The sequence below is a fragment of the Carettochelys insculpta genome, chromosome 6, assembly GCF_033958435.1.
Source record: "Carettochelys insculpta isolate YL-2023 chromosome 6, ASM3395843v1, whole genome shotgun sequence".
Classification (NCBI taxonomy): Eukaryota; Metazoa; Chordata; order Testudines; family Carettochelyidae; genus Carettochelys; species Carettochelys insculpta.
Window position 1 is genome coordinate 117,692,403 of NC_134142.1, and position 16,230 is coordinate 117,708,632.

Below are 16,230 nucleotides of genomic sequence, written 5' to 3' on the forward strand. Positions count from 1 at the left end.
GGGACAGTGGGGTTGTATAGCCAGTGAAGTCAGGATGCTGGCCCCCTGCACACTCAGATGAGGCTGCTTCACGCTAAGGGCAGTGGGTGGAGAGGTCCCTCACTAGAGGTGCCTAGAAACCCCTAGGGAGTATCACTTGAGAGCTCCTGAATCCTCACATGGGGCTCTAGCCATGAATCCACTCTTCCTCTCCCTGTGTGTGACATGTCGCCTACCAACGGCTGCCCTACGCCCTGCTTCTAGGGGCAGCATTCACTCCTGCAGCCTGTCTCCCTCCTGCTGAAAACCCGGGGTGCAAACGCTGCTGCCATCTCAGTGGAATTGCATTTATGTGTGTAAATCCCATTTGAAAGGAGATTTGCCCCCCAGCGTGCTTGAAAGCGTTCAGAGTGAGATGGTAGCAACTCCAGCAGCTCCAGCCATCACCAAAGGAAGGTGGGGAGCTGAAAGATGGCCGAGCTCCAGCAAAGCGAAATGCATTCTCTGCCTCACGGTGCGCTACTGTTTGGAAGCTGTGTAGCGCAGAGGTTCCCAACTTTTCACCCGTGTGGCCCCCCCATCTCCCTCCCAAACAGTTCGCAGACCCCCAGCAAAGCCAATTCTAGGGGCTTGTGTCACACTTCAGTAAATGAAAAAGGAAACCACTACACAGATATTCAGATAGCAATTAATAACATTATTGAAAGATAGTTAAAAATAATAATTGTTACTTTGCAATTTACTTAAAACTTATTTTCTCTTTTCATTTGTCCTTTTTTTTTCACAGTCCTCCTGCAACACTCTCACAGACCCCAGGTTGAGAACCACTGGTGTGGTGCAGGCTGATTCCTACTTTAAGCGATCTTTCTGGGAAATCACCAGGAAGCCCTTACCTGCCAGGATCTGGTGTAGAGATTGGGCAGCCGAGTAAGGACCTCTGCAGAGGACACAAGCTTTGCTGGGTGAGTACAGCCAGTGGTGGTGTGCTAGGAGTTCGTGGAATCAAGGGAGGCATTCAGTCTGGGAACAGGGGATGTAATCTAAGACAATGAATGCTGGAAAGAGTGGTTGGCATGTCTCACTTACACAGATGGGCTCCGGTCTCATGGGCTACTTATGTGACCAGGACACAAGGCCAGAGAAAAGTTGTTGAATAAGAACATGTTAGTCTGCTCCTGAGAGCAGTAGCAAGATCTACACTAGCTGAGGAGCTGGTGCATTGACTCATACTGAGCTATGGATGATTTACACCAGCTGGGGTCCTGGCCCACCAGCTTCAGTAGAGTTGTGCTGATTTACATCAGGTAGGGATATAGCCCATTATATCTCCATGGTCACTTTTCAGACCAAAACGGTGCTTTTAAACCTTTATTGAAAACCATCTCTGTATTCTGCAGCGAAGGCCTGATACTGCTGCTGCAGCCAAAGGTAAGCCCATCGTAGCGTCATGAATTTTTATAAGCAAATATCCCCAAGCTCCTGGCTCTTGGGTAATTTTTGCGTGTGTGATTTGTAATCCTTCTGTACAGTCTAGCATTGTAACAAGATGCCATCCATGGACAGACAAACAGGTGGTGCAATAGAGGAGAAGGTATCAGGAAAAGATGGATCATGGCTGTTCGTACCTGATCCTTAGCTGGTGTAAATTCCCATTCGTATTTAGGACTGATTGCTGTGACGGACTGAATTCAAAGCTAATTTCTGTTTGGCCCTACATTAAACATTCACTACCAGACCTCACGCCTAACAGCTGTGGGCTAGTCTGTTAGCATTGCAGATTTCTGCTTTGATCCCTTGTGCATCCTAGCCTGCCTTCTCCCTTGACAGCAGATCAAGATTTTTGCTAGTGACATACAGAATCTGGGCCAGCATTTTAGATGATGTAAATCAGTGCGGTGCTACTTGATGTTAATGCAGCTCCATCAATTTAGACCTGCTGAGCATCTGACCTTCAGTTTAATTAAATGTGTAACATGCTTTGCAAGGGGAATGCTTTGCAACTTTCCCTGTTGGCACATCAATTATTCACTTCCCTTTCCCTATGGGTGATGCTGAGTTAAAGTCCTGGTGGAAGACATTGCTGCTGGTGTTTAAATTGTGGTTCTAGTCAGTCTGCTCCAATGATATCATGGGGCTACCCACTGAGTCCCATCCATGAGTCTAGATACACAAATTCACAGCAGCTTTTTCTAACAACCACCAGTGCCACAAGCTCCCTGTGGGATCTGGAAATTCTGCTTAACCTTTCCTGCCTCCTGCACCACTGTCATTGCCCGAGTCCAGAGCAGACAAGCCTGATGATGATGCTGAAGGCAGAAGAGATGACCCCTCCCCCACTTCTCACTCTCCCACAGCCGTGCAACGTCCAGAGGAATGGTGCAAGGACAATCTGTGGTGATTCAAAGAGGCCATGAGGAAAGGACCACAGTTCTGTGAATTTTTGGATATATTTAAATACTTGGCACCAGATCCCCAGGTGGAGCAAATCAGCATTGCTCCATGACAGTCAACAGGGCTACATCAGTTCACGTCAGTGAAGATCTGGCCTATAATATCCTTATGCAGAATGTGAATAAGGCAGTGGTTCCCAACCTAGGGTCTAGGGATCCTGAGGGTCTGCAAAGGTTTTGCAGAGGGTTCGTGAAAGAAATAAAAGATAAATAAAAATGATCATAGAAAATAAGTTTTAAATAAATTGCAAAGTTGCTATCAATTATTATTTTTAAATTAAATATCTTCCAATAATGTTGTCAATTTCTGTCCGAAAATCTGTGTTGTGGTTTCCTTCGCCATTTAATGAAGTGTACACAGCAACTAGAAGTGGCTTTGATGGGGTCTGTGAATGGTTTGGGGGTGTGATTGGGGGTCTGCAAACAGTTTGGGGGGTAACTGGGGGTCCACACTGATGAAAAGGTTGGGAACCTCTGGAATAGCACATACAGGCTTGGGCCGGCCCCCTGTGCTAGCATGACTTTATAGAGTCACAGATTCCAGGGCCAGAAGGAACTGTTGTGATTATCTATACATCTGATGAAGTGGGTCTTTGCCCACAAAAGCTGATGCGCCAATAAATCTGTTATAAAGATGCCACGGAACTTCTCATCGTTTTTGTGGATGCAGACTAACACAGCTACCCCTCTGACACTTGTGATTACCTAGTCTGGCCTCCAGTACAACAGGCCTTAGAACTGCCCCCAAATAATTCCTAGAATAGATGTGCCAGGAAAACATCCAATCTTGATTTAAAAACTGTCAGTGATGGAGAATCCAACACAGCCCTCCCGAGGTTGTTCTGCTGGCTAACTACCCCCCCCCCCATTAAGCAAAGGCCTTTCGTTTTCAGTCTGAATTTGTTTAGCTTCAACTTTCAGCTGTTGAATTACATTCTACCTGTCTCTGCAGACTGAAGAGCCCATTGTGGTGCTGGCAGCGGAAGTGCCAGTGCATACCAAAGACCGACACTTACAGATGCAGAGCTGAAAACCAGGCTGACTCACTTGGGTGACAGAGTAGATCAAAGCAATCGTTAAATGTACAAGAATGGACTTGGTGTTTGAACTTCATGAAAGTGAATGGGGTGCTGCATAGATTATCACTTATCTGTATCCTGTTTTAGTGTAATGGCAAACGTTTACATTGTGTGCGCCCCTTTAACTACATAACTGAGCCAACCAGAAAGAAGCCTTGTGGAATGCAAATAAAGAACTGTAACAGAAAAGTGCTCATTTCAAAGCAGATGGCCACTGTGTTTCATGATCAGAGATACTGCGTTCCTCATTCTGTGTCCTCATAGAAGAGTCCATGTGTCAGCTTGGTTTCTATGAGACACTGTAAATATGTAGACAAGGGAAAAATTCTTCAGCTGCAGACATACTTTTAGGAAACAGACAGACTATTATTTCTCTGCTACTATCTGGAATTGTAGACTCTGTGTGTGTGTGTGTGTGTGTGTGTATGTGTGTGTGTGTGTGTGTGTGACTATATAGACTGTCAAAAGAAATGAGAGCTATTAAGAGGTTAAAGCAGGTGAAAATATGTATATGTATATTTACATGTATATGTATATGTATATTCACCTGCTTTAACCTCTTAATAGCTCTCATTTCTTTTTACAGTGTATACAGTCCCTCTCTCTACACACAGTCTATAATAGCTCAATAGCTCTCATTTCTTTTTCTCAGTTAATACATCTTTGATTAGTTTACGATAGAATTGGCTACCAGCACTGTCTTTGACATGAGATCTAGCACTAAATGGATCTGGGGGAGTGATTGGTCTCTTGGGACTGGGTGTGACCTGAATACTTTGTGATTTGGGAAGGAGGAAGGGTGCATGCTATATTTGTCACATACTCCAGCTTGCCTGGGTGGCAATATAGACTGGAGGGTCTTAGGCAGAGGTCTGCAACTGGTGGTGTGGAGCTGCATCAGCTCTTTAAGGACTTCTTTGTGGCTCCTGACACCATGATTGCAAGGTAAAAAAATATCCCCTCCTGATTATTTTTGATAAATGCCCATTTTCATCTAAAAGCCAAGCAATGAACAACTCATATCTCAATAGCAAATGATATGTGATTTTGAAATGTTGGATAACTCCCCCTTTAATATGTGCAGTGTACTGTGGGATGTGGTACTGTATCAGTGGTTTGATCGTGTTGCTAATAGAGTCTTATGCATTGCGGCTCTTGAATTATTGAGGGTTTTTTTACCAAATTCAAAAATTGGCTCTTCTTGCTATTTTGTTTGCTGACCCCTGGTCTGAGGGGACGGTCTGTGACTGCCTTATAAGCCGATTGTAGTTCTCTGGGCATTCCCATTTGGTACTGGGTTGTTGAAATCTAATTATAGAATGCACAGCCAGTTTGCCATGTTTTCCTGCTTTGGACAGCCTGCCCTGAACTAGGCACTCCCAGTCATGAGCCACTCCAGACAATGCAACACCCATGATTAAATATTTGCTCCAGATGTAGCACCAGTGATGTGGAGCGGGAGGAATAATGGCAGCTGACTCCCCCCCCAATACTGTGAGTGAGAGGGGCAAGGGGCCAGAGCTTCTGGGCGGCCCAGGGAGCTAGCCGCAGCACATGTTAACCCTACCCTGTGCTCACCAGCAGCCGCTGGTGAAAGTGGAGCAATGTGAGTCCACTCTCCCTGCCCCCAGGCACTCAGGGAAGCAGTCACCAATGTCCATTTGGTGACGGTTCTATGTTTGCAGTTACATTTTTAGCTCTAGCATTTGCCAGCTTTTAATCTATTCAATGTGTTGTATGTTTATAGATTTTAATCCAAATGTCATGTGGTACCATCTTAAGTGCCCTACAGAAGTCTATTACGTCAACTTTGTTAACTTTATCAGCTAAACTTGCATCCTCATAAAAAAATCATATTATTTTGACAAGATCTCTCGTCTGTTTGATTGATATTAATCATATTCATCATCATCATCATCATCATCAACAACAACCATGTGCTCAGTGCCCGTTGGTGTCTGAAGCCTCCCTCAGTAGTTCCTTCCATCTTTGCCTGTCCAGTGCGGAGTGGCTTAGTTTCTGTAGACTAGCTCTGCACCAATCTACTATATCATCTACCCATTCTCTGTGGGGCCTGCCTCTCCTATTCGAACCATCCATTATGCTGAATACCAGGGTCTTGATTTTTCATTCATCCTTCATTCTGCCAATATGCCCAAATAGTTGTAGCTTCTGTTTTATAACCTTCTGCAGCAGGTTCTCTTTCAGCTGTATCTTCCTATATAATTTGTCATTGGTGACCTTCTTCATCCATCCTATTCTCAGGATCTTTCTATAACAGCTCCTCTCAAATGCAAACATATTGCCTCCCTTTAATTCTTTACTGAGTCCTGTATCAGCCTCTCCATTTTATCTTGCTTGGGATCAATGTCATACTGACAGACCTATAATTATCTGGGACATCCTATTTACTCTTTTTAAGTATGGGCATAACGTTAACTTTCTTCCAGTCTGCTGGAACTTTCTCTGAACTCCAAGACCTACTATCAATCATCATTAACCTTCCTAAGAGTGCCTCAGCCAGCCCTTTCAAAACTCCTGAATCCAAGTTATCTGGACCTGCTGATTTAAAAATGTCTAACTTTAGCAGCTTTAACCTGAAGAGATTTGTGAATGGGACTAAGGTTGAATCTCTCTAATCTGGCACCCTCAAGACCTGACTGGTGCCAGATGAGAGAATTTGCCAGACCATGGGAAGTCAAAATTGTCTAGCAGCATTACTGACCCTTCCACTGCTTACTGGGCTCTTAGAAGATGTTGTCTATGTCTACACTAGCCCCAAACTTCGAAATGGCCATTTACAAATGGCCATTTCGAAGTTTACTAATGAAGCGCTGAAATACACATTCAGCACCTCATTAGCATGCGGGTGACTGCGGCACTTCGAAATTGACGCGGCTCGCCGCCGCGCGGCTCGTCCAGACGGGGCTCCTCTTTGAAAGGACCCCCTCCTACTTCGAAGTCCCCTTATTCCCATCTGCTCATAGGAATAAGGGGACTTCGAAGTAGGCGGGGTCCTTTCGAAAAGGAGCCCATCTGGACGAGCCACGCGGCAGTGAGCCACGTCAATTTCAAAGTGCTGCGGCCGCCCGCATGCTAATGAGGCGCTGAATGTGTATTTCAGTGCTTCATTAGTAAACTTTGAAATGGCCATTTGCATGGCCATTTCGAAGTTTGGGGCTAGTGTAGACATGGCCATTTAGGGGTAAATTACAGCTAAATAAACAGCACAGAACAATGACAACCAGGACTGGTGGCTGGAAACAAACTTTATGGGATCACAGGAAACTTGGCCACACCCATGATAAATGATCATCCAGCTAACTAAAATCATGCCAGATTATGGATGTTCCCAGAGGAGAGAGCTACGGATTAGAGCGCTTCCACCTGTATTTCTGTGAAAGGTGGCTCTTAAATGATTTACTGGTTTAGACTTGCTGGCCAAGATTTTCAGGAGTGGCTGGTGATTTTGAGTCGCAATATGAGGTGCCCTAAAGGAGCCTGATTTTTGGAAGAGGCTCAGCACCAAGGTTCCCTAAAAGCTGTGCACTTGTGCAGTCATTCAGGAGAGATTCAGCTGGACAACATGTGACTAGCAGAATGCCCATAGTGTGGTTTTGTTTCTACTGGTGGTGCACATTTGTGCCTGCTTGGTGCACAGAACAAATTTTATTCTGCACGTGGATAAAAAAATAGAGGGAACATTGCTGAACACTCACCCTCTTGCGACTGGATTCCTTTTTGGGTGTCTCAAGTTGGTCAGTCAAAAATCAAAGCAGCCAAAAATCACTTTGCAAATTTTGTCCAACAAGTTGAATTCCTCTCGGGGAAACTCTTTAAGTCGACATGGTCTCCCTTCTCCCTGGGTTGAATTGGTTCTGGTGTCTCACACCAATATAACACTGGTTGGATTTTATGATCCCTCACTTAACACTTTGCTGGTGTTGAGACAAATAATGGACTCAGAGCTTAAGTAAAGGAGGCACAGAGAGGAAAACAAAGCATGTTTCAGTGACACAGTATTGCAGCCGTCTGGTGAGCAGCGTCCAGCTTTGGCTGCCTCTTTGTACAAAAGACAAAACTGAGATAGGAAGATTCCAGAGAAGGTATAAAAGGTGAACTAGTCCATGCAGCCCTTTGGACGTGCAGAATGCTCTGGAAGTGCTAAGTGAACGCAGCAGTCCCTAGCTCAGCTCTAGTGCTCTTTAAACCTTGATTACTATTTTTGGTTCTCTGTGGCTTAAATATTGAGTCTGTTCTGGTATGGCTACGGTCTGAAGAAGTGGGGCTGTCCCATGAAAGCTCGTCACCTAATAAATTATTTTGTTGGTCTTTAAAGTGCTACTGGACTGCTTGTTTGTTTTCATAGGTCTTGTAGTGCTTCCAAAAGAGATCAGTATAATTATCCCTATATTACAGACGGGTAAACTGAAGCACAGAGCAATTGTGTGCCCTGTGTCAAGCAGCAGACCAGTGGTAGAACTGGGACTAGACCCTAGATATTTTAAGTGCAGCATTATTTAATTCTATTGATTTATTCCATCATCATCATGAATTTTAAGCATCCAAGCGGGCCATTATAACCATCCAGTATAACACAGACCATGGAATTCACCCAGCATCAAGCCCATATCTTGTGGATGAGCTATAGAGTAGTTTTACAAAACGCATCCAGTCTTGACTTGTTATTTTTAGGGTGGCACAAAAGCAGCCATTGCCCCTGAGTGCTCACAGTCTAGGATTTCGACAGTACTTAGCCTTATCTACACTAGAAAGTTGAACTGCTTTAACAACATCAATGTAGTTAAAAGGGACACAACCCCTCTAGCTTGGCCATAGTTATGCTGGCATAACAGTGCTTTTACCAGCCTAGCTTACTCCCTTATGAGAAGGGGAATAAGCTATACTGGTATAAGGTAACTTGATACTACTATAGCTCTGTCCACACTGGGGGTTGTGCTGATATAAAAGAAAAAGAACTCACGCCTCCCCACGAGACAGACCAGTACAAAACTGCCTGCAAGCCAGGCCTTTGGGCTGAGCCAATGTGTTCGTATGCACATCTGTACAATGCCTGGCACAATGGGGCCTTGACCTGTGGTGCACGGCTGAAGCATGATTAGACAAGGGGTGGGGAGGACAAATTGGCTGCCAAGGCCCAGGATTTTATTAAAGCCTCCTGACAGCTTTCAACTCTCCAAGCGCCAGCGAGCGTGTTTTCTATTTTGTTTTTCTTAGGGGTGAGGCCAAGCACCAGCTGGAGTTTTCTTTCTCATCACTCAGGGCTGTGCACAGGTTTCTGGGCTAGCCCATGTGTCTGACAGCTTTTGCAAAGCTGCCTTAGCTACATGATGGGGTTTGTGTCGTTCACACACTCAGATCTCCGCTGACCCCCTTTGGGCGCCTCCCAAGGATCCTTCTCGCCCTTCGGTTCCCTGCTTCTACAATTCCTCCTTGATGCTCGTGCCTGAGTAGATTTGATCCCAGTTTCCAGCACAGCCCTCCTGAGCTACGTCGAGTCATTGAGATCTTGTGTTTGGTGTCTAGACACCAGGGTGATTGGCACACAGATTTCTCTATAGTAGATACCCACTTGCCACCCTCACAAGCATTGGTCTTGGCTGCACACTGGCTGGGCTGAGGAACTGGTTCAGTACAGCGGTATAATTTATCCAGTCCTGTGTTTCCCCCTCCCTTGCTCTTCCAAAGTCACCCCTCTGCTTCTTTGGCTGGTGTCTGGGGTGGGGGAAGGGCAAGCTTAGTATAGTCCTGAAATGCTTATTCAGGCCAAACGCCCTGTGAAGTTGAGGGGCTACATCCTGATTGGTACCGTGCTAGCTCAGCAAAACTTTAGTCCAAACAGGGACTAACTAAAGCCCTAGAGGTTGTCCCAGAGACAGAAAAGATGGAAAGTCCTAGACATTTACCTCATTTCCAGTCACCCCTGGGTCCCCCAGCCTGGGCAGGGCAGGTTTAGTGCCTGAGGGGTTGTTATCAATGAGAAGGTTCATTCTACATTTGTTAAACACCAACAAGCACAGCAGACCCCATGAGATGCCTCCAGGCTCTGCTCCGTGCCCTATGGTGCATATGACCTTAGTTAGGCTGACCGTGCAATTTGAACACAATGGCAGGCTGTCTGAGGAGAGGAAGGGCTGGTTTCCCAGAGGGGCTGCAGTAAATATGGCACCGCCTGTAGCAAGTATCTATTGGCCTGGTTAGTGGGAGGGGGGTTTCTGCCAGAATATTTCGGTCTGAGTGTTTCTTGCTTGGGTCAAGCAGGAAGGAGGAGGTGGCTTGCGATGGTCACCTATCACTTGTCGCTTAAGGGTCGTTATGGGATAATGCAGAGCAATTAGCTCCAGCGGCTCTCACTGTACCCCCTTTGATCATTCAGGACTGGTTTAGCCAGGAGGGGCCCAAACCCACCAACCGTTACCCCGGACTAAACCTGCTGAGGATCAAAAAGCCTTGGCTGGGTTTAACAAGGGATGTTGGGGAACCAGAATGAGAGACAGCAGTTGGGAGGGAAGGGTGAGAAAACTGGACCTGCTTTGGTCACCGTGGTGGGATGTCAAGGCTTAGGGGAGGGGCTTGTCCACAAGTGGGAGTTATTCGGGATCAATAATGTAGAAGGGGAATTCCTGAATGGCTCCTTGTAAGCCCTGAGATGGACACACATGAAGGCTGGTTGTTGATTCAAAATCCCTTTTTCTCACGTGCTTTGCTCCGGCTGCTAAATAAAAAATAAAAAAGGCGGCTGTGGGCTGCTAGGCCAGGTCCCACCAACCAAGAGGGGACCTGCAGGATGGTAGGCGGTTTCTGTCTGGTCTAAGAGTGGTAGAATTGCGAGATCCCACACTGAGGTATAAGCAAGAGGCCCAAACCTTGCTGTTGGTGCACTCACAGAGCGCAGCCAGTGAGACAAAGAAGCTACCAGCCACCACGTCATGTGTTAGGGACACATGCAGCAGTACATTCTCAACTGAGCTGGGCGGGAAATGGTTTTCCTTTCCTACAGGAGGGTTTGAGATTTCAAAAAAGGCTCTTGTGATGCACTGGGATGAAACCGAGACCTTTGCAAATAATAATGATGATGATTATAAAAAAGCAGAGAGAGAAGGAGACTTCAGAATAAGCGAGTGCTTATGGTATTCACCCAGGGCTTGGAAGGTGCCAGTTTAAATTAACAGGAATGTGGTGAGCAAGAAGGAAGTAATTCTTCCACTCTACTCTGCACTGTTTAGGCCTCAATTGGAGTATTGTGTCCAGGTCTGGGCAATACATTTCAAGAAAGATATGCTAAAACTAGAGAAGGTCCAGAGAAGAGCAACAAGAATGCTTAAAATCAGAGAGGCAGCTGTTTTAGTCTGCATCTTCAAAAACAAGAAGAAATCCTGTGGCACCTTATAGACTAACAGATATTTTGGAGCGTGAGCTTTCGTGGGCAAAGACCGGCTTCATCAGATGCATGGGGCGGGCGGTTTCAGAGGAGGATTTCAAGAGGGGGGTCTCAGTGAAAGAGGAGGGCCAGCACTGACAAGTCTATTCAGTCAGGGTGAAAATCGCCCATTATCAGTAGTATACATCAAGAGAGAAAAAGATAACTCAGGTCATTTAGGGGGATGTGGCCCATTGTCAGATTCCAAAGTGGAATCTGACATTAGAATCTGACAATGGGCCACATCCCCCTGACTGATCTGACTTGTTTTCTCCTCTCTTGATGTATACTACTGATAATGGGCCATTTCCACCCTAACTGAATAGACCTTGTCAGCGCTGGCCCTCCCCTTTCCCTAAGAACCCCTTCTTTAAATCCTCCTCTGAACCTCCCACCCCAACTCATGCATCTCACGAAGCCGGTCTTTGCCCACGAAAGCTGATGCTCCAAAATATCTGTGAGTCTCTAAGGCACCACAGGACTTCTTGTTGTTTTTGAAGAATGATTAAAGGTGCATAACATATGACTTATGAGGGAAGACTGAAAGACCTGAGCTTGTTTAATTTAGAAAAGAGAAGGTTGAGATGGGACATGACAGCGGTTTTCCAGTAGCTAAAAGAGTGCTACAAGAAGAGAGAAGAAAAATAGTTCCTCTTCAGTCTCTGAGAATAGGACAAGGAGCAATGGGCTTAAACTGCAGCAAAGGAGGTTTATGTTGGACATTAGGAAAAACTTCCTAACTGACAGGGTGATGAAACACTGCAACAAATTGCCTAGGGAGGTTGTGGAATCTCCATCACTGCAGATATTCAAGAGTAAGTTAGACAGACACCTAGCAGGGATGGTCTAAAGACTCTAGATGGTGCTTCCTCCTGCCGTGAGGGCAGGGACTGGACTTCATGAGCTCTCCAGGTCTCTTCCATTTCTAGTGTTCTATGATTCTAAATCCCTGCTCTGCCCAGTTCAGATAAGGGAGTCAAAACCATCATGCATTGCAGGGAAGGGCCCAAACTATTGACTATGTCCTGGTGGGGCTCTATCTTTTTTCTTTTTTACTCGAAATTCCAACCTGGACCTGACCAACCATCCCGAGGAACATTTCCTTTCCTTTATAAATATTCGGTTTTGATTAACTGGCATTTTCCATTGAAAAGCTACTTTGCCAAAAATCTCCTGATCCACTGGAGCTTGGTCCATCCAGTTTGAAATGACTCAAGAGAAACTGATGTCCTTTCCCTTATTTTGAGTTTTCGCTCACACCCTTTTTCCAGGGCTCACAGAATTACCATTTGTCATGTTAAAAAGTCTCAGAGGTGTTGCTGTTACTCTGTATCTGCAAAAAACAATGTGGAGTTATGTAGCACCTTAGAGATTCACAGATTTATCTGGGCATAAGATGTTGTGGGTAAAACCCATTTCGTCAGATGAGTTGGAGTGGAAATTACAGAGGCAGGGGTATATGTAACAGAAAAACAAAAGAAATACTTGTCAAGTGTGGACTTGTGTTAATGTGACTATCAACAGAGGTGAAATTGCCTTTGTAGTGTCACATCTCCACAACAAATGCTGCTAGTGAGACACATCTACACTGACTTGATTAGACGACTCATTAACATGGGTCATATGCTTGACAGGTATTTCTTTTGTTGTTCTATTATATACACCCCACCTATGTAATTTCCACTCCAAATCTTCTGATGAAGTGGGTTTTACCCATGAAAGCTTATGCCCTAATACATTTGTTCGGCTCTAAGGTGCCCCATGACTCCTCCTTCATTTCGCACGTTGTTATGGCTCTTATTTATATTACAGAAGTGGCTACAGGACCCAGTCAGTGATCAGTACCTCTTGTATTCTGTGCGGAACAAACAAGGAGAGAGTTCCTGCCCCAGAAAGCTCCCAGTCTAGGATTACAACACGAGGCAGTTGGTGGACAGATGGACAGAAAGGACGGAGGACAAGGTATCAGCACAAAATGGATCCATAGCACAACTGCTTTTTGACCAGCTCCTCGGGTGACGTAACATTGCATATCTCCATTGCAGTAAATGGGGCCAGCTCCCCAGCGAGGAGTGGGGACACTTCTGACACCAATGCCCATTTACACCAGCTGAGGCTCATACCTCTTCTTGAGCCTCGCTTTATTTCACAAGGAGCCGTGCTAACCAGCCGGCTGATTTCATTCACAGGGTCCTGCTCATTTTATTGTCTGATGCTTTGACCCTCTCTGTTTGTGTTTTAGTCCTTCAATCAGCATCTGTTTGAGGGTAAATTACCAAAAACACTGCGGCGCTATATAAATACAGCATATCGCTGTTACGTTAAACCACCACTTGCAATGCTTGGCTAAGGCAGCAAATATGAAGACACAGCAGCTATTGTTTGGAAATTCCTTGTCTAGTGTAAATCAAGTCCACAGGAATGAGATAGAATGACCTCCACGGGGGATATGGCCCATTGATGTCAATGGAGTAAAGGTAATTTGCACTGGTTGGGGATCTGGCCCTTTGATACCAGTTTACCTCAGTTGGGGCTCTAGCCCCTTGTTTTAAGTTCCTGGAAACCAAAGCTAGGACAGGGGGAAATCTACCACTCCCAGACAGGAATTTCTGCACCAGTTCAGGAGGACCTTATCTACCCTGCCCTGTTTCCTCCTGGCTTGACACCTGGTGCAGCAGTCTAGCAGCCGCATGCCCCGGTTGCAGAAGGAAAGGTGCCCCACATACTGGGACTCTGCTCTAGAGCAGGGCAGCTGCACCCAGTCCCCTAATGGAAGAGGCTAGTTCAAGTACTCACCCCACATCCCCACCAAGATCAACAGGATGAGCGCCGGTGGCTGGACTCCCATCGGGCCAGGTCGCTCCCTCCTCCTCCCTGTCTGAAGCCGTGAGCTCAGGGCAGAGCAAGCGGGCGTTTGCGCCCCAGCCGGCTGTGCTGCGTGGCATGGGAAAGGGGGGGGTGGGGGGAGCTGGGAGGAAGAGGCTGCTTTTCCTCCCTCTGTGGTTCTCTGCGTCACGGCTCACTCAGTAGAGGCTCAGCCTGCCAGTTTCCTTGACAGAGCCTGTTGAGCACAAGAGGCTGAGAGGCCATGCAGGGAGGTTCTGGCTCCTGCCTCCTCACAGCCGGCAACTCCAGGCCTGAGCGCATGAATTCCCATGGCCGGGAAAGAGTGGGGGCATAGTGTGTGTCACTAGCACAGGCAGGTGTCTGTGGAGGTCACAGTCCCCTTGGAGCATCACAGGAGGAGCTCATGGTGGGAGGGGATCAGAGCACAGTACAGCCTGGGATGAATAAACCTAGGGGCACAAGTCACCGCTTACCCTAAGGGACGGGGGCTCCCTGCCAGGTCAGGCCTGGGGTGCCACAGCGGTGATCAGTGTAGGAGCCCTGAACCCCCAAGGCTGAGTCACTATGGAGCCTGAATCCCTTTCAGAACTGAGAGGCAGCAGTGGGATCTCACCCAGCAGGGAAAGCAGGAGCTGACCCTGACATGGGGGTGAGGAAAGGGCTGTGTGTACCAGGGGAGATGAAAAATGTAAAGTGCCAGATGCCTAACTGGTGTCTATCATTGGCGTCATAGGGCCAGATCCCCAGCAGGTGTAAACTACTATCACTTGACTGGAGTCTGTTGGCCTGCTTCCCATTCAGCTGGTGTAAATCAGCATTTCACGATCAGAGTCAAAGGGGCCAGCTCGCGTGAATTAGTGTCACCCTATTGGAGCCAATGGTCCAGATCCTCAGAAGGTGTAAACTGGCAGCACCCCAGCTAAGGAGCTGGCCCTTGTCAGTGGAAGAGCCAGTGCTGAGGAGATACTCTTGTGGATGTTACGTAATGCCCATCCCTGACAGAAATAGCCTGAACCCTTTTAATAATAACCTCCCCTTCCCGCTGAGCTGTGGTGTTTTTTCTCCCTGCTATATTTACTCACTTATCACCGCCTGTGGTTGCTGTTTGAGGTGAGAAAGTTTTGTGCTCAGCGGCAGGAAATTTGCAGCCAAACGCGCTGTGCAGCACCAGCCCCAGAGCGGGGAGGGGATGGCTCGGCGCTGGGCGGCTCGCTATTCTCTGCACAGCGGAGACCCACGGCAGGGACAGACCCTGCCGGCTCAACACACAAAAACCAGCACTGTTATCTGCACAGGGCACAGCAGTAACCGACGCACGGCGGCGCTTAGCTTCAGCATACCGATCGCGTGCCCGTCCCCTCCCCGTGCTCTGGCAAAGGGTGCTGGGGCATTGCTCACCGGCGCCGCCTCGGCTGGCACCGGAAAGTGGCAGTTACTGAGAAATGGGCACAACGGACTGTCTCGTTCCTTAAAGGAGAAGGTGACCCCTCCCCACACACACACACTCCCAGCCAGGCTGTTCCTGGAGACGCTGGGGTCACACGTGGAATCAGGAGGGTATGCCCACGATTTCTATGACCTAGGGCTAAGCACAGGGCCAGAATATCCGCATTAACACAGATTAAGCAGTGTTGGTTTACGCCAGCTGAGGATCTGACCCATGGACTCCTGTGGTGCTATGGCTGATTTACAGGAGCTAAGGTAAGGGGTCTGGCCTGCTGACCTCAAAAAAGCTCTGGTTGATTTACTCCAGTTGTGGATCTGGCCCTTTGATTTCAAAGGAGAGGTGTTAATTTAGCCCCGGGATCTGGCCCATTGGGCTGAGACAGGAGCCGTCTCCATGGCCTGCTCAGCCTTTGGCTTCTCTGAGGAGGTTGTCACTAAGTGGCCCAGTTGGGAGTCTGGCCCTGCCTGCCCACCATGGGGCTGCACAGGCATCCCCCGGTCACTCGGCGATCCCAGGGCAACTGCTCTGATCTGAGCATGACATGAGCAGCTCCATTCTCCTGGCCAGCCCAGCGCTCAGATCTCCCCGCATTCCCAGAACGGCCCATGCAGCGATTTCCTCGGAGGGGAGGAGGGCGATCAATAACCCCTTAATTAACGGTCTGGACTTCAGTTCAAGCACACTAAAAAAACAGGTCATTGACCATCGACTGGCCAACGCTCCTGCTGCTGGGAGACTTTCTCATCCACTCCTGGGTGCCAAGGCCCCTGGGGAGCGACTGGCCTGGGCATGGCTCCCTGCCTGGAGACAGCCCAATTTAACTCCAGCTGTCGCATTTCCCTTCTCCCTTTGTCTTCTCTCTGGGCCCTGAGTCTCTCTGCCCTGAACCTGCTGTCACTGGAGTCAGCAGGAACCTGGCCACTGGTGTCAGTTCCCCCCCACATGTACATACTCCCTGCCACCCCAGGAGACAGGGCTGTGGCCTGC

The 16,230-nt window shown here is 47.5% G+C and overlaps 1 protein-coding gene across 1 annotated transcript in view; it reads right to left on the bottom strand.

Moving 5' to 3' along the window:
- The window catches only part of CD5 (CD5 molecule), a 29,474-nt gene extending 15,677 nt beyond the window's left edge, over positions 1-13,797 (bottom strand). Inside the window, exon 1 of the mRNA XM_074997992.1 lies at positions 13,746-13,797. Coding sequence (XP_074854093.1) covers positions 13,746-13,797 — 52 coding nt within the window. The remainder of the gene's footprint in view (positions 1-13,745) is intronic.
- Between the last annotated feature and the right edge of the window lie 2,433 nt (positions 13,798-16,230).